Source organism: Caenorhabditis briggsae (genome assembly GCF_000004555.2).
Source record: "Caenorhabditis briggsae complete genome, chrV, whole genome shotgun sequence".
In the NCBI taxonomy this organism is placed as follows: Eukaryota; Metazoa; Nematoda; class Chromadorea; order Rhabditida; family Rhabditidae; genus Caenorhabditis; species Caenorhabditis briggsae.
In genome coordinates, this window is record NC_013488.2 from 7,537,392 (window position 1) to 7,554,641 (window position 17,250).

At 39.7% G+C, this 17,250-nt stretch overlaps 7 protein-coding genes across 7 annotated transcripts; all 7 read right to left on the reverse strand.

Annotated features, from left to right (window-relative positions):
- Positions 1 to 61: 61 nt before the first annotated feature.
- Positions 62 to 1,268, reverse strand: Cbr-srh-15 (the record flags this gene model as incomplete). The annotated part of the gene is made up of 6 exons (XM_045237283.1): positions 62 to 170; positions 223 to 536; positions 583 to 779; positions 828 to 973; positions 1,020 to 1,145; positions 1,189 to 1,268. 6 exons carry the CDS (start codon positions 1,266 to 1,268, stop codon positions 62 to 64), a joined length of 972 nt encoding a protein of 323 aa, XP_045093302.1.
- Positions 1,269 to 2,323: 1,055 nt separating this feature from the next.
- Cbr-srh-18 lies at positions 2,324 to 3,509 on the reverse strand (the record flags this gene model as incomplete). Its single annotated transcript, XM_002647598.1, has 5 exons — positions 2,324 to 2,496; positions 2,543 to 2,621; positions 2,665 to 3,101; positions 3,149 to 3,294; positions 3,349 to 3,509. 5 exons carry the CDS (start codon positions 3,507 to 3,509, stop codon positions 2,324 to 2,326), a joined length of 996 nt encoding a protein of 331 aa, XP_002647644.1.
- A 676-nt stretch (positions 3,510 to 4,185) lies between these two features.
- On the reverse strand, positions 4,186 to 5,105 carry CBG06744 (the record flags this gene model as incomplete). Its single annotated transcript, XM_002647599.1, has 3 exons — positions 4,186 to 4,479; positions 4,542 to 4,919; positions 4,965 to 5,105. The coding sequence occupies 3 exons, from the start codon at positions 5,103 to 5,105 to the stop codon at positions 4,186 to 4,188; spliced, it is 813 nt and encodes a 270-aa protein (XP_002647645.1).
- A 610-nt stretch (positions 5,106 to 5,715) lies between these two features.
- Positions 5,716 to 8,081, reverse strand: CBG06745 (the record flags this gene model as incomplete). The annotated part of the gene is made up of 5 exons (XM_002647600.1): positions 5,716 to 5,781; positions 6,148 to 6,900; positions 7,161 to 7,760; positions 7,813 to 7,969; positions 8,017 to 8,081. 5 exons carry the CDS (start codon positions 8,079 to 8,081, stop codon positions 5,716 to 5,718), a joined length of 1,641 nt encoding a protein of 546 aa, XP_002647646.1.
- Positions 8,082 to 10,743: 2,662 nt separating this feature from the next.
- CBG27373 lies at positions 10,744 to 12,245 on the reverse strand (the record flags this gene model as incomplete). The annotated part of the gene is made up of 6 exons (XM_045237284.1): positions 10,744 to 10,884; positions 10,933 to 11,016; positions 11,658 to 11,720; positions 11,774 to 11,845; positions 11,965 to 12,078; positions 12,147 to 12,245. 6 exons carry the CDS (start codon positions 12,243 to 12,245, stop codon positions 10,744 to 10,746), a joined length of 573 nt encoding a protein of 190 aa, XP_045098570.1.
- Positions 12,246 to 12,785: 540 nt separating this feature from the next.
- On the reverse strand, positions 12,786 to 14,357 carry CBG27374 (the record flags this gene model as incomplete). The annotated part of the gene is made up of 3 exons (XM_045237285.1): positions 12,786 to 13,124; positions 13,922 to 14,038; positions 14,295 to 14,357. 3 exons carry the CDS (start codon positions 14,355 to 14,357, stop codon positions 12,786 to 12,788), a joined length of 519 nt encoding a protein of 172 aa, XP_045098571.1.
- Positions 14,358 to 16,401: 2,044 nt separating this feature from the next.
- Positions 16,402 to 17,014, reverse strand: CBG27375 (the record flags this gene model as incomplete). Its single annotated transcript, XM_045237286.1, has 3 exons — positions 16,402 to 16,470; positions 16,675 to 16,797; positions 16,862 to 17,014. 3 exons carry the CDS (start codon positions 17,012 to 17,014, stop codon positions 16,402 to 16,404), a joined length of 345 nt encoding a protein of 114 aa, XP_045098572.1.
- Between the last annotated feature and the right edge of the window lie 236 nt (positions 17,015 to 17,250).

Here is a 17,250-nt window from a genome sequence, read left to right on the forward strand (position 1 = left end):
TACGAGGACTGTTTCTGATAGAGATTTAAGGCTAGATGGTTTAAAAAAAGGTAGAAAGAATTTAAGAATAGATTTGACTCCATCTCGAACTGGTTTCGTAAAAAATATCATGGCAATAGTAGAGAATGATCCATGGAAGGAAATAAGAAGTAGTAGACAGTAGGCGATACCTGAAAGGGTTTCAATGTGACATAGTTAACTTTTAGTAACTTACTATCATACGGTAAAATGAAAACGATAGCATAAATGAAGCCAATCAAAGGAGCTCCTAGCATAACTCCATGGATAACTGCTTGAATAAAAAGACTCATTAGTAACATCTTCTGAAGCTGAATAGTCCGTTTTGATAGATGCCTCGAGAGCTGATCCAATTTTCTCCAAATCGAGATGAATGTCATTGGAATGATAGTGGCAGCTGTTAGCATAGCTGTCACTATCAAGCTCATAAGTGGAGTAAAAACGGGATCTAGAAGTGGTGGAGCAGTCACAACAGTATTACAAAGGACGTGGATCGAAATTCCATTGCTCATGTTTTCCTGAAGATCAGAAGTTAGAAATACATATCCGAATACGGAGTCATACTTCATATAGTACTTCTTTATAATGATCTTGTTTTGGATGACATCTAGGTAAGGTTGCAAAACAGAAAATTGGAATAATTATCACAATAACCCAGAAAAAGATAACGATTTTATGAAGAGTTTTCTTGATTAGAGTGTCATCACTTATTGCTGCATCGAAACGATACTTGAACATTTCGAGAATTGAAAGTCCGGTATCTGAAATTGACAGGACAAAACGATCAATTTTAATGGATTCTGGCTTACGAATGAGACAAATAACTAAAAGGTAGAACTGAATGAGTCCACTGACATCAAAATACTTCAAAAATCCAGCTCCTCGAAAAACCGGGTACGGTAAGTAGGTAACAGGGAGCATGAATAAAGAGATGTAGAGCTCGAAGATTAGGTTTCTGAAAGCTTTTGATACATCGACACTTCTCGGGTTTTTTAAATTACCCCAATGTGTGCCACAAAAGATAATTGCGATATTCTTTGAGAGCTTTTGGGCATTTATTTACCAAAGAGTAAATAGCCATCATGTATAATGGAATTGTTAGAAAATGAGTGAAATGCATGACCAACCTGTAATTATGTCTATTTAGATAACATTTATTTAGAGTCTTACCTATAAGGATTCGGAGCATCTGATAGACAATCAGCTTTGGATGGTGTAACTGACAAAACATGTGCCGTTGATGTTTCCATTTTTCTAGAAAATAGTTAATGATCGCTCAAAAACTAGATGTGACTGGCCTATGACATACAAGCTTACAACTAGTGACCAAAGAGGGGTTGATTGAATTTACAAATGATGAATTGAATTTTCTACCAGTTCTAAGAATTCTGCGAAAGAACAAGCATGAAAATTAGTTAGAAGACTGGTATCGGAAAACATGACTCGTGAATAAAAACACAGTAATTTTTGGAGTACTTCTAGTTACTGTAATTGGCTAAGTATAACTTTTGCTTGGATTTAAAAACGCTTAAGGAAAAATTTATCTTCAAAAAATACATTCCTATCAATTTAGACTCTCCTAAATAGTTCTGAAAAACTGAATTCTAACAGGTGATATTCCTTCATTTTATCATAATATGAAACTTCATCGTTTCCGTGAATCGAAGGCACAACAGGAAGAGCTTCGAAAATTCAGCTGTTCTCGTAAGTTTCATTCATTTGAACTCAAGATTTCAAAGACGCTTATAATCACATAAAGAGAAAGGAGTGATTTTTTGCAAATAAGATTTGTATAGGTATTTGGACATGAGATGAAAGGTTAATTCGATTTATGAAAGTTAGAGCAAACAAGATCGCTGAAACTTTGGTATCTATGATCTTTCTATATAACAGAACCCTTGATTTAATTTGGAGTCTCAAACCGAGATGGAGTACGTTTTTCGCGCTCGAAGTGAAGGAGGGATCTGCCGTATTCGCACTGCCAGAAGCCCGCAATACACGTACATCTCGATTCCTGTAAAATATATCAAACAACTTTTAACTGATGAATTGTTAATCATAATACCACCAATATTTTACCAGTTGACAAATGTTTGACATCATTCATAAGAACCGAGATAATTAAGTTCAAATTGAACTTATTGGGTGGGCTTCTATTAGCGCTCATAAAGAAATTTACTTTAAAAGATTTCAGAGAGCTAGTTATCATAACAATGATGTAGTTTTTAATAAAGTTGAACTGATTAGAAATGGCAAAAATCGTTCATCTAGAAAGCAATTATAACACAAATGAAGGAAAAAAAATCTAATTGGTATTCCTCTCCAAATATTGCCCAGCAGTTACAGAAGTCTTCTTCCAGGTAGAACATTTGAACATTTGCACTATTGCAATCTGGATTGGTTTCGTCAAAATCATCATGGCAACGGTAGACACCAATCCGTGAGTCGTGAGACAATAGAATGCGATTTTAGCCATGACTGAAAAAAGGAATGTGGTTAAATTACAGTAAGAAAAATGTATTACATTCATGTTGAGCTCCAAAAATCACTGCGTAGAGGAACATCACATTTGGACCGCCCAGCATGATAGCGTGAATCAAAGTCTGCAAAAAATGTATTCAATCAGTCCATCGAAGTCTTGATCACCTGAACAAACAACGTGATCAGTAACATCCGGTGCATTCTTATAACTGCTGGAGAGTGATGCTCATTATCTCTCAGATATCTCCACAAGTATATTGTAGTCGAAGAAGTTGCAGTGAAAGCAACAAAGACCACAACCACCCACACAGCCAGATTAAACATAGTAATTGGATCTCTATATGGAGCAGCCACCACTACGGAGTCACAAGAAATCACTCGAGGAGCTTCTGGGTGATTAAATAATAAGTCTATTTTACTAATAACTTGTTGTTCAAGTGCATAGTAGTAGGTTGATATGTTTACAACTAAAAATAGGAATAAAGTAACCCGAATTACATAGACATTGATCCGTAGATAAGTGTAAAAAATTGTGGATTTGTAATTGAGCATACTGGCTTTAAAACGAAACAAATACATTTCAATAACCGAATAAGCAGTTTCTGGAATCTTCTATAAGTTTTTAATTATCCCTTGTAATTGAACTAACGATGAATTAACGCATTTATGGTATAAAACTGAAAAAGACCACTGAAACCCAACTGAGTCATTATCCCTGTAAATCTTAGAAGGGGATATGGAAGGTGAACAGTTGGAAGAAGAAACCAAGAGTTGTAGACTTCCGATATGAAATTTCTGGAAACAATTGCTCAACCTATTTTTGATTTCATTAAATATTTCAGCTCTCACGTCGAAGTATGCCAAATCAAAAAATGTTTATAAGTTTCAAAATAGGTCGACTTGGTTCGCAAGAGTGCAATAATTGCGATAGCATAAATTGGGAATGAAAAAACGCACAGCGAATGTAATATCCATAGATAATCGTTGGAGGTTATAATGGAACAATCCATGATGGTGGCTTTTTAAGTCAATGGAAGTCAGGGCCAGGAGTTGGTGACAGAGATATTTGATTATAAGCTCGGCAGGCTACTCGTGATGTGAGTTTTTGGTTGCAAGGAATTTCCTGATATTTCCTGATTGGAAAAACGGCGCACATTCTGAGCTTTGCTCCAAACGTGTTAGGTAGATATTTCCAACGAATCAGATAGAAAAACGACTACCGTAACATAAATATGTTGTTCTACAGAATTTATTTTCTCGGTTTCCGTATTACTATACTTTAATGTTTGTACTTCCTCAAGAAAACTCTTCTTGAAATATTCACATAATTTCTGTCTTGATATTCAATTGTTTCGGACACTTTCTATCGCTAACAACTAAGTCGTCCACTGCGATTGATTTGCAAACTCGCTCTCTCGGACTCCCAACGGTGGCCCATTTTTATCGTTGTATTGTCTGGTTCTGTAAAAAATAGCTTTCCTGTTTCCTTATGAAACTTCTTTCTCTTTTTCGACAAGTTTTCAAGAATCGGTTTTTTTTGAGTTGGTGCATATGCAAATGGCTTATAACTAGCGCACATTAAACTTGCACTGCAGCGAAGATGCAATGAAGTTATTTCGCATGATCAGAACACTAAACTTTCTCAAAATTTGATATTTGTTGATGTACAAATACGAGTCACACTGTTTAAGCAACAACGACCTTGGATGCTCTTCTGCGAGAAGTACTGCGTTGAACAGCCACAGATCTGGCTGGGCATGGGCAGTAAGCAGCGTCGGCTCCTGGTTGTCCGTCCTGTCCTGGGGTTCCAGCCTCTCCATCTTGTCCTGGTTGTCCTGGTTGTCCATCTGGTCCTGGTGCTCCTGGAGCTCCAGCCTCTCCTGGTCCTCCAGCGGCTCCTGGTTGTCCGTCTTGTCCGGCTGGTCCGGCTGGTCCTGGTGCTCCGGCGGCTCCTGGGGTTCCAGTAGATCTTTGTCCGTCCTTTCCTGGTGCTCCTGGTTGTCCATCTTGTCCTGGGCTCCTGGAGCTCCAGCATCTCCGACTGGTCCGGCTGGTCCTGCTGGTCCTGGTTGTCCGGCTGGTCCGTCTTGTCCTGGTTGTCCATCTGGTCCAGCTGGTCCGTCTGGTCCTGGAGCTCCGGCTGGTCCTGGTTCTCCGGCTGGACACTTGATGCAACCTCCAGCTTCAGACGAGACTCCAACAGAGACACCGCTGGCTCCTGGCTTTCCAGCATCTCCTGGATGTCCATCATCTCCTGGGGCTCCTGGAGCTCCTGGTGGTCCTGGTGGTCCAGCTGGGCATCCGGAAGATTGAGCTCCGCAGTTGCATTGTCCGGCTTGTCTCTTAGCACGTCCGAAGAGAATCTCAGATGGAGCACGAGTGCGCTCAACCATTCCATGCCAGGCTCCACGTTCGTTCAGCTGGAAATTATAAAATTGTAAGCAGAAGAAGATCAAATGAATTACCTTGAACTCATCCATAGTTTCCATGGTCTGATCGTAGAACTCATTGATGTCGTTGAAGATGTATCCAACGGTGAAAACGCATCCGAGGATAGCGAGACCGCTCAAGAAGCTAGCGCCGTACACAAGAGTCTTAGCTGACATTGTTAGATGGCAGTGGTTATTTGACAGCCAACCTATCCTTTTATACCTAGCTTATTACAACGTCGCCTACACTTCCGTGTGTGGTTACACTGTGAACAACGGGGAACAAGCCACAACGACGTTTCGAACGACAAAAAAGGCGATAAGAGGAAGTAAGCTGAATGTTTAAAAATTTTGAATGTTCACATCTTCTCTATGATTCCGTATCGAATTATTTTATTTTTTGTGGAATACAACATAACGAATCAGAAATCTGGTAGGTAAATGGATGAGTATCCTTGCACAGGTTATTATGATTATTATTAGACGGAAATGCTTACTAGCAGCGAAGTGCATATTTCTTGAGGTAGGGGGTAAAACGAGTAGTTTTAAAAGAATCACGATTAAACAGGCTAAATTAATTAACTGATAAATTAATTATATTGTCTCTCTCATCGAAGTTTTGCATATAATGATTAGAAAGGACTATGAAGTGATAACTAATCGAGATCGTATCATAACGTTAGAATAACTAGACGATGACTGTGTTCAATAAGCGATGGGGGAATTATTTAAGTTTAGTATATACAGATAAGTTCGGAAAAACTAAAATACAAGCAATCAATGGGATCTAGTAGTGATTTCGTCTCCACCGCTTCGCTCCTCTTTTCCCGCCGCCTCTTCCTCCTCTTGGGCTCTGGAATTTTTGAATGATCAGTTGACAATTTTCAAACTTCTATACTTGTCGACGGGCCAATAGCGGTCCGGCTGAAAACTCGCTTCAAAATTGAAGTTGAGCAAAACAGCATACCAGATGGTAGAGTTCTACAACCACCGATAAGAATTGACCGACTTTGAAGGCGGTATTATGTTCCAGTCTGGCTTAGCTGGCACACACCCGGTTACTGATTCAAATGTTGGATGATTCTGATCGAAGGTTGTAGATCTTTTGCCGAGCTCTATCATGTGGTATGTTGTTTTCCCCACGATTTCAATTTTGAAGCTAATTATCAGCCAGTACGGAATCAGCCCGTTGACTAGTACGCAAACATCCAAAACTCACCGAAAATCGTTCAGCTTCTGCTTCTGCATGCATCCACGGTTCTGGGTCTTCTTCTGCAACTGGCTCCGCAACTTCCTCCACATTCAAACGACGGAAATTGTCTTTGAACTCTTTCATCACCAGCTTTTGGTCCGAAGTCAGGTTACGACGTGGTGCTGCTGCCGTCCACTTTGCAACGTCATGAATCTCCTCCAATGTGGCGAATACGGCACTTTCAACTCTCCGAGAATCCATCGAACTCGACCCTTCTTGCATTCTTCGTTCACATTCTTCATTGAAAATCTTCTTGAAATTCATCTGCATCATGAAGATAGGATGACACAATCCGACGTCTTCTGGCTTTGGAACGATTCGTTGTGGTTTCGGTGGTGCTGCAGAGGTTGAAGGCATGTTGGAGGTGGAAGGCTCATCGAAGAGCTCAATGTGCCTATTCGCATATTTTCCTCTCGGTTGCTTTTTCGGCGAAGCTTTGGGGCCTTTCTTCTGATAACGACCACCGACTGATTTCTTCTTCTGTTGTGCTGGTGGCGGTGCTGGTTCTTCTCGTGGCATCTGCTCTCCTGATTTCCGCTTCTTTCCTTGATTGATTAGATATTTCCGCGGCCTTCCGCCTTTTTGGACAATTTTGAATCCGTCGGGAGATTTCAGAAATCCTTTTTTGAGTAGGCCAACAGTGAACGTCTCCCACTCTCGTTGAATTTCATCCGTCTCTTGCTCTTGATCCACAGCGCTTCGTCGTTCTTCTATCGTTCGCTGAAACAAAAAAATAGGAGTGAACGTTTTCTAGTAGAGAGTTTTCGGTTTAAGAAGCGCAGGAATGTGTCTCCTCACAAAAACAACCTCGCACTCGCGCTCTATTGAGGCAAAGCCAATTTCCACGAAAGTCGCTTGTGTGGTAGCGGTTTGGGATTGCGTTTTTAGTTCAGAGTCAAGAATTATATAGCAAAGGAACTAGAAGCAGTTTAAATCATTTTCTTTCTCAATAATAACCGATCGAAACGATGAATACTTACGTTACGGAATTGCTCCTCCATTTGTTCTGGAGTCAGTAGCTGATCAGTTGTCACTCTTCCTCCATCCATTTTATACCTTTTCAAGAGCCACAAGCCGACAAGAAAAAATTGAGAAAGTGCGCGGAAGTGTGTAGAAGAAATCAGCATGAGTAGGAAAGTGGGAAGATCGTCCATCTCGTAGTAGTTGGTGATTGCGGAAGAAACAGCAATTTCGTTCTCATATGCAATACCAACCAAAACAGCTAAGATGAAACATCCGAACATTAGCTTCGGTCTGTTTGCATCATAGACCATGGTCTCTTCCGTTTGATGTTCAGATTGCACAGGTGCCAAATGAAGTGTAAATAGTAGTTGCCAATACACAGAACGGACGAGCTTCGGATTACAATGCATAGCGTCCCAATCCAAGTCCGAATCTAACATTTCACACAAATATTTCTTCAAAATATGATGAATTACGCCATCTTCTGAACGAAACTCCGGAATTGTGATGAGAAGATCCACGAGGACGCCGAAAATGTTTACAGTCGGGATTGTTGCGCTGGGAGCTTGCAGAAACCTCGTTTGGTTGGCCAAATTCATGAAACTTGTGAATTTTTGCTGTAAATGAATAAATAAACTGCAGAAAAACCAGAACGAAGAATAAAATTACCATTGGAGGTTGTTCTTCGTCCTCTCCTATTTTATTGAACACGATGGAAGCATATTCACAATGAACGAGTAGAGCTGACCGAATGATTTCAAACTGATGACGGCGCACGGACGGTTCTTCATCAATCCATCGATCAAAATCGGTCCAGAGAGCTTTTCTGCAATAATTTATTTTGAGAAAATGATTCAAATGATTTTCAATTACCTTCTTAGTAACAAATTACTATGATTATCAGCTAACCGCAGTCTAGAACAATTCCTGTCTGACATTTTGTGGTTCTATGAGGACCAGCCTGTAAAATTGAAACTTTGAAAGAAAAATGCAAATTTAACCGGTAGAAAAAAAATAATTAACGGATAGAAATTGACAAATAACAAGCAATATAAAAATTTGTATTCGAAATAACATAATTTTATTTAGATAACTTGTTTTCCGAAATTCAAAGCGATGTTGTTACATTTGCAAGTTTGTAAACTGTTGATCTTGTCCTCGAGGAATACACGAGCATGGAAATGCCGCTAAACCCCGCGCGCGCCGGAATAGCGGAGCGTCGTAAATTCAAGAAATTTGGTGTAAAATTTTCGATCTTCGGATTTTCAAACCAAATTTTGGACAGTCTCGAGAAGTAATCCTGTGCTTTCAAATACAAAAAATTTTAATGCATTGTCGTTCAATGATCTACTTACATTCTCGCTGTGATGTGATCAGTTCTTCGAGTTTGATGAGCTTGTCTTCTTGCTTCGGTTCATTGCATGTCGTCACATCATCACCGTGTTCTTCGCGTACGAAAAAAGATGCATCGAAAGATCCTAAAATATATTGTGAATGTTTCTGGAAAACAGCTTTTTGCTTCGTATTTCAGAAATTCAGATATTTTCTAACTGCTGACGCTCGACTGATCGACTTTCAAGTTGAATGTTTCGATCAACGCTGACATTATATTGAGGAAAAAAATCGGCTACAATGTATCTTTTCCTGATTTGCAAAACGAAAAAAAGATAATCATAAACCAGAGTCAAACCATAATTAGACCAGGTGGCTGTGATATGATAATTTGTTTCCAATAAAAGCATTCGGTTGGTCACATCCACAGATTCAGTGAATGTAACTTCTCGTAGCAATATGCGCCAGGCATGGATTCACCCAATGTTTCTCTTATTTCTGAATAGTATTGAGAGCAAAGTTTCTCTCACCTTTGTCTCGGATACGTCTTCACTTTTCTATAAATCAATTTTCATAAAAGATGAAGTCGATGAAGGTGAAATTTAAAGATTTTTCAAGGGTGACAAAAAATCAATTTTTTTTGCAATTTTAGCCATTTCGACAAACACTTCTCTCAAGTTTCGTATATCCTCTTCTGAACCCGTTCATTTTGGCTTCCTAAAATGTGGGGTCTACAGTCTGGCTACAACTTCGAAGATTCGCGAAGGATCATACATTTTCAATGGGTTAAATCTAAAAAATATGGATGAAATGATAAATCGAAGTTGTGCTAGTGATAGCCACACTGAATCGTGAGTTGTTTATTATCCTGGTACAGACTGTGGAAGAGAAACGCCAGTGTTCGTGGCCAAAGGTCGTACAACGACAACTACCGTAACCTAGAACATTGTTATCTTCTGGGTTCATTATCTCGATTTTCGCGCGTTTTCAGTCGATTTCCCGTCTTTTTTTCATGAAAATAGCATAAAACTCGACGAAAATCAGTAAAAATGGAGGAAATAACCACGGAAATGTTTTTAAGGTTACGGTAGGTATCGTTGTGGGGGACCTTCGGCTACGGTCACCGGCTCCAATTTCGTTGCACCAGAATAAAACCTCTTCGATTTTCATTCATTATAATTTTAGCTTTGACATCGCTATTCACTCAAAAGTTCCAACAAAATTGGTGTTAAACTTCGAATCCATACCAAATGATGCAATGGAAAAATCTTCTCGAAACCGTAATTTCGTATTCAGAAAAAAAAATCAATTTCAATTTCAGTTCGCTCTATGTATCCACGCACAGTTAACTTTGAAGTCGATGCTTTCAGTTCATTATCCTATCCGATTCAAATAAAATCACTTGTTCGACGAGTTCTCAAAAATAACGGAAGTGTTCTTCATGTCCATGGTAGTCCAGCAGAATACACCATGCAACGGTGTGGTTGGGAGGTACCAGGACTAGAAGTATACGATAGAAATGGAGCAGAAGCAATTTTTCAACTAGTCGATGTTTCTTGCGAGAACGAGTGGCTTGTGGATACAGTCAACATTCATATTAAAAACAGTGGGACTGAACTCATTTCTGGTTTTTTATACTTCAATATAACATCTACGGATTATAATATCACTGAAATAATTTCACTTCAACCAATTCCAAGCGAACCGATTCGACCATTCCATGTGATCAGTTACAAAAAGCAATCCTTATATTCTTGGTGGATGATCACTGGATTCCTGATTGGAGCTTTGTTTCTAGGTGATCCTTTTTAATCAAGTTGATTTTCATCAAAATAAAATTTTAGCAGTTGTTCTCTGTCGCCTTACCTGGAAAATTTACATCCAACTATTCAGAAGTGATTCTTATGATGTGGCAAAGGCAGAACGCTACAGAATGTCTTCAGTTGTCTCCTATGATTCTGGAGTGGAAGTGGAGCTGGTTCGATATCATTCAAAGGACGAATCGATTTATTCTTTTTGAAACTTCTCTTATTTACAAGTGTGTATATACAGTTGAAAGGCATAGAGAGCATCGGGTAGATATTTGGAGAAATAAAGCTTGAGAAACGGGATGGAAGGAGATTTTGAACAAAGTGTAGTCTTTGGAAAAAGCCGATAAACAAGAAAAGAAGAAGGGTAAGAACATAGGAAGGTAAGAAAGGAATGGAAAGAAGGCTAGGAGAATGTAACCTGGAAGCTGGTAGTGGATGTATTAATAATGAGTCCGATTCATCTTTTCATGAAATTGACAATCTGGTCCCGTCGGATGTCCGGGCAGTTGGCAAGTCGATATTCCTCTCGGCCAACTGTAGTTGTCCAATCCGGATTGCGAAAGATGAAGTCGTGCTCCAGTTGACTTTGCTGATCTTTCTGAAACGAAAAATCATCAGCAAACACCAATGATCTAATTTCACCTACAGTAATCTTCTTCCGTTGCTGTAGTTTCTGTCCTGGTGGCCGTGGCAATTTGCTTCTCTCGTCCTTTTTGATACGCCTATTGGCCTGAAACTTGACTATACTATTTTCCTCTCATCTTTATTCACCTTTTCGTAATGAATCCCAGTCTCATCAGCAATATTCTGAACATCCACCGATCCTTGTGGAAATGGGCCGACCCGAATTCTGTTGTCAATTGTCTTGCATTCTTTTTTCTGTGATTAATTTTTGTTTATGATCAAATCGGTTTTAGAAGGGATTCCGATGGTCCGTCGGTAGTCCGTCAGCGGTCCGTCGGTTCTTTTTCGGCTACCAATTAGCAGTCATATAGAGATATTGAGTAATTCGTAAAAATGCCGAAAATTTCTCACCAATGAAATACGATAAAAATTCTGAAGAAATCAATACACTTACAGTGATTCTTTCCATATTCCGACGTCTCTTTGGATACCTCTCCTTCTCTTTCTCCCATTCTTCCTCCTTCTTGAGATTTTTCAGCGCATCGATCATGTATTTCGATGCTTGGCCCCTCTTAATTAATTTCCGATATTCCTCGTATTTCTGGGATCTCGTCTCAATCATCGAACAGGATTTCTTCAAAGCGGGTCTCGCATTTTGACTGGGTGACGATGATGCTTGTTTTGTAACCTGAAATCAAAGGCGAGCGGACTTAAGTTGGAACTTCTTTTTTTTTTTCTAAAACTCACATCAGATTTGGATTGGGTCCTGACGCATGATGAATCGGAGACTGATCTCGAGATGGGTGGATTCTGAAATCAAGAAGCTTTAATAATCATTTCGAACAAAAAGAAAAAAATCTAACTTGTTGCTTCTTGGTCACTTTCAAATTTATGTGACAATTAGGATTCTGAGTGATCCCGCTGTGGGTTTTCTTCTGAAAAAGTTATACTTAAAGACTGGAGTAGATGATTTATTGGTTCGTATTCATCATCACATACATATTTATCTCTGCTTTTGCAGACGTCATACTCTTTTATTTTATTAAAAACTCACCATGAGATTGATGGATTCAGACTGGGTGAGCTTCATAGAAAAAGTCACTTTCTTCTGAAGGGATCTCGAATCACTTCGAGAAATCGATACAGATGGTTGTATCTTCTTGTGAGTCTGAAAATAATGGTCACTAGGAAACGAGAAGAATCTTATGGGGACAAGATAATCCCTCTGGAACTTACCATGGTTCTATTGAACTTTGCGACGGATCTGGTTGATTCCCCGTCGTTTGTCTTGAAGCTGCTCGAGACACTACGCATTCTCTTGTCCTCAGTATCCATAGGTTTAGGCTCGGTGTAGAGAATATTTTTATGGAGCGTCGAGGAAATGTTCATATGTGCCGCCTGCTGTACAGTGCGTTTCATAAGTATAGGTTCACCCTCGGTAGACAAGGTGGGAAATCTTGGAGGTTTGGGGTTGTTATAATATTAAAGTCCATGTAAAAATACATATCGCCCAGAATTTTTAGACCGCTACTACAAAAAATAAATTTTTTATGTCAGAAAAAATCTTTTTTTTGAAAAACGAGCGTTTCATAAGTATAGGTTCACCCCCGGAAAATTTAACATTAACAAAGTTTTATTCAATTCAATACTTTGTGGGATTTCCACCAGTGGAAATAATAGAAAACAAGCGGTTTGGCATGGAATTTAACCACTTCTGGAGGTAAGGCTTCTTCAGGTTCTTCCATGCGTCCACGATGGCAGTTTGGAGCTCAGAAACGGTCTGGTATTGCTTTCCCTGACCATATACGACGCGCACGAGTTCAGCCCAAACATTCTCCATTGGGTTCAAATCCGGCGAACAAGCCGGCCAATCCATCACCTTGATTTTTTTGGACTTGAACCAGTCCAAAGTCGATCTGCTCGCATGAATCGAAGCATTGTCCTGTTGATATGTGAGCTGACGCCTATGAAACGGCGAAGATATGGGATCAGTTTGGCAGTCATGACATCCTGATAGTCTGTCGAGTTCATTCTGAAGGAGACGAACGCCAAATCCACAGTACCGGCAGAAGAGAATGCTCCCCAGACCATAAGACGACCACCACCGAAGTTACGCTTGGAGAAATGGAGGGGATCCTTCTTCAGGTCGTGCCAGTAACTGTTGAAGCCGTCCGGCCCGTCCAGATTGAACTTTTTTTCATCGCTGAAGATGATCTGTAATAAAAAAACAGCATAAGTGATGATTTCAAAAGCATTCCATACCTTATCCCAATCAGTTGCCATGTTGTTCCTTGCAAACTGAAGTCGGTTCGCCTTGTGAGCATCGGTGAGCATCGGCGCGGACATTAACTTGGCTCGGACAATGTTCTGATTGCTGTCCAGTGTTCTCCAGACCGTTTACTTGCTCACATCCAGTTTCAGCACATTCTTTATGTCGTTACAGCTCTTCATCGAATTGGATGCCAGTCTGATGATGCTTCTCGTGTCTCGATCCGTCAATTTTTTCGGAGCTCCGCTCTTCTTGTTGGTCTCGTAGTGGTCCGGATTGTTAACAAACGTATTAATACAATTGAAAGACCGTCCTAACCTAGCTGCGATGCGCCGATTCGACCATCCAGCCGTTTTGAACGCGTCGATCTGAGCTCGCTCCGAATCCGAGAGATGAGTGGCTCGCGGCATAAGAAAAACGAAGTAAAAAACGCAAAAATAGTTAAAAACAGTAAAAATAGTTAAAAAGTTATCACCTATGTGAAACTGTAATTTTTTTCAAGGGTGAACCTATACTTATGAAACGCTCGTTTTTCAAAAAAAAGACTTTTTCTGACATAAAAAGTTTATTTTTTGTAGTAGCGGTCTAAAAATTGTGGGCGATATGTATTTTTACATGGACTTTAATATTATAACAACCCCAAACCTCCAAGATTTCCCACCTTGTCTACCGAGGGTGAACCTATACTTATGAAACGCACTGTAGTTCTTTTAGAGATTTGTTGAAAAATCCACAAACTTACATTGGATCCCACCTGAAGTTGCTTGTAATCGAACTCTGGCGGCGGCAGCAGTACTGGAGTGAGCTGGTATTTTGGAACTGAGGAAGAAGAAGAAGATGGAGAATTCATCGAAAGACTCTGAAAACACGATTTTCGATTCTCCGTGCAAACTTGCGCTACGTTTACTAGCGCGCCTACGCTTGTCTATGCAATTTTATAGTTTCGCTCAAGAACCACCTTGGCGCGGTGCCAGGAATAAAATGTGGGAGGCCAAGCCGCACCCAGAAAGAAAAAACAGTTCAGCTACCGCAGAAGAGGTAGGATAGAGTAGAAAATTTTGAAAAAAAACGTCAATCATCCCCCGGTCAAAATTTAAAACCAGTTTTAAACTCACTTTGTATCCATCCGAAGAGAAAGCAACATCCGGAATCCATGATTCCCTCTTGGCAGTAGACATATTGACCGTCGCTTTTGATGAACTACCCGAACTGAATTTCGATAGATTTGATTTTAAATTGATACGACCAAAACAAACGTAGATTCGAATACCATAAAGAGAACCCCACACGGCCAAGTTGGAGCTCAATTATCTCAATTCCTAGGCAAGATATCAAAATTATGTTAAATGAAAAAAGTTTGTGATATTATGATGAGTAATTTATCAGTTGACAACTTTTAGATATCTTTTACATGAAGTGAGATAATTAAGCACAAATTGCACATATACTGTGAGCTTCAATTAGAGCAGACACAGTGGAAATATAGGACGAGTGCTCTATTTTATTACTTTTCTTTCTATTTTGCCTACTGGTTCTGTTTAAGTAATACCTGAAACAATGAAATCTAATGGGTACGGTAATAAGCTACTGTATTGATAATTGCGAGGGTAAATAATTCGAAGTGTCAATCGATTCGGGGGATACAACATTCTAAATTTTTCTATATTTTGTATCCTCGAGTGGGATCCTCAGACCACAAAATTTTTGTACCCTCAGAATGATTTGCAGAGTTTGTCACTTGCGAAGGAGGGGGCACTTGAGAAAAGAGCTGGTTGGTGTTCAAATTTTCTCTGAAACAGGAGTGCAAGAGCTTTGACTAAAGTTAATGACCTTGAGACACGATTTTGTAGTTCTAAAAAAAGATTTTGCATGAGAAACAAACATTCCCAAACAAGGTTTGAATAATTGTTGGTGGCGTGCATAGATTCACTTCTGTTTCGTTTTCGATAAGCTCCGTCTTTTTTTCAAAAGGTTGGATGCTGATTTATTACTGCTCTACGAGACTGCTGTCAGCAAAAACTGCTACATGGGGATTGGGGAAAAGCTAATCAAGCCAAAGATTAGACCGCAAAAAATGTTTTAGAATTTGAAAAATGATGAAGAATGGCATTCGATGAAAACGAATGCGAGGGGCGGGGGGAAGGAGAGAGAGAGAGAGAGACATGGATTTCGTATTCGCAGATGGTTGTCGAGAACGGAAAATCACAAGGTTCCAGTAAATTTTTGGGAAGTCAAGTGGGAATGGAGAGGAATAGATGACGGTATGAAATGGGCGGAGACAGCTAGGCTGTCGGCTGAAGAGAAAGAGAAATCAGATGGAGAGGGACATGGTACGTGAGTCAGCAAGTGAAATCAGTTAGTAAGCAAACAAAAGAAATAGCGAAATTTGAAATTTGAATTCAAGTTGAAAGGGGTGATGTAGAAAAATGGAGAGAAGGTGGTGATTGGATGGAATTTATGATGGTTAAAAGAAGAAGGTCACACTTGGATAGTGTTGATATGTAATGGGTCAGTACTGGATATGCTCGGACAGGCCGTAGTCCGCGTCTTTGTGGCTGTCCGTTGTCCATGGAAAATAACTTTTCGTCGGTTGTCCGTGCATCTCTAGTGCGCAACGACTACGTAAAAAGTTTTAGGTGTCTTCAGTTATCAATGTACTTGAAATTCGAGAAAAGTGGCTGAGCAGTATGCCTAGTTAACGGCATAGGTTTGTTCCGAAATTATGTGCTCTAATATCTGGCTACATAAAATATAAACACCCAATCCATTCTGAATATTCAACGATCAGTCTTCACCCGACTAATCCTCTACAGAAACCCATGCTTCGCATTTGTCCCATAATCAAACTATATGATATTTCTGGAAAGACAGTATTAGAAATCCAAAAAATTCCCACAGTCTATTGTATTTTTCTCTACTTTCTCAAATGAAAACCCATCTGTCACGAGTTCAGAAGAGTGTATTGTATGTCCCATTTTTATAGTTGTACCTTGCAACTTGTAAGGATCTTGAAAAGTTGAATATGTACTATTCAATATACCCCCCCCCCTCCAGAAAATGCTTCAGAATTTACTGGCACTCATTGATTGGAAAAATGTTTTCGCGTTCAGACTTGTTACGAAATGTTTATGTTTCCATTCGTTAGTCATAACATATCGTTCTTTATTGAAAACAAAATGCTGACTGTGAGGTCAGGAAAAGAAAAATAAAGAAAAAATAGAATCAGAACAATTTGGAAACCTTCTCTCGTAATCGCTTGTTTTGTCTCCATTGGTTAGCGTAGTTCATGATCTGAAAAATTTCCATTATATATTTCAAGGATGTGCCATGACAGGCCGCGGCTTTTTGGATAAGGTACTTCTGGAATAGATCGGAGGGCCTATTTTTTGTCCTCCTGGTTTCTGGGCCACTGAGCTTGTTCTTGAGAGAACGGGCTGGTTTTGTCCACGGCAACTCTCCAACGGCCAGCTGCGGCCGATTCTAAAGTGTACTTACCTTGGAACGATCTATTGGCATTTTCAAAACATGAACAGCAAAATGTGCAACGGCAGTACACCAATGAGAGTCAATTCGATCGGAGAACTTGGATAATATGTCGAGAACATGCTTTTCATTAAGCTGAAACTCATTCCAAAATTTTCGAAACAATTTCCGTTCACTACCATACCTAAACTTCACCTACCGTAATTCGTTTTGCTCTTGACGTATCCAGGATCACTGGTTGAGAAAAACTTGGTATTTCTCCATTGGATCGGACATGTCTTGTCACTGATTTCCGAATTTGGACTATCACACTTTCGTATGGTTTGAAAACAGATGGCTTGTAGTTAGCCATTGTTGTTCCTGAACAGTGAAAAAACATAAAAATCAAATAATGAAGAAGAGAAGAGTAATTGTACAAAAGATTCATTTCCTCTGAATTGCCACCAAACGATAAGGCGATAACTATTTGAAAAAAAAAAAACTAGAATTGCGTAGATGTGCAGTGATAAATGAACACGATTCGAGGCACGGTGATAGCATGATGGGGGAGGGCGCAGTGTGGAATGAAACGAAGAAAAAAACGCTTGA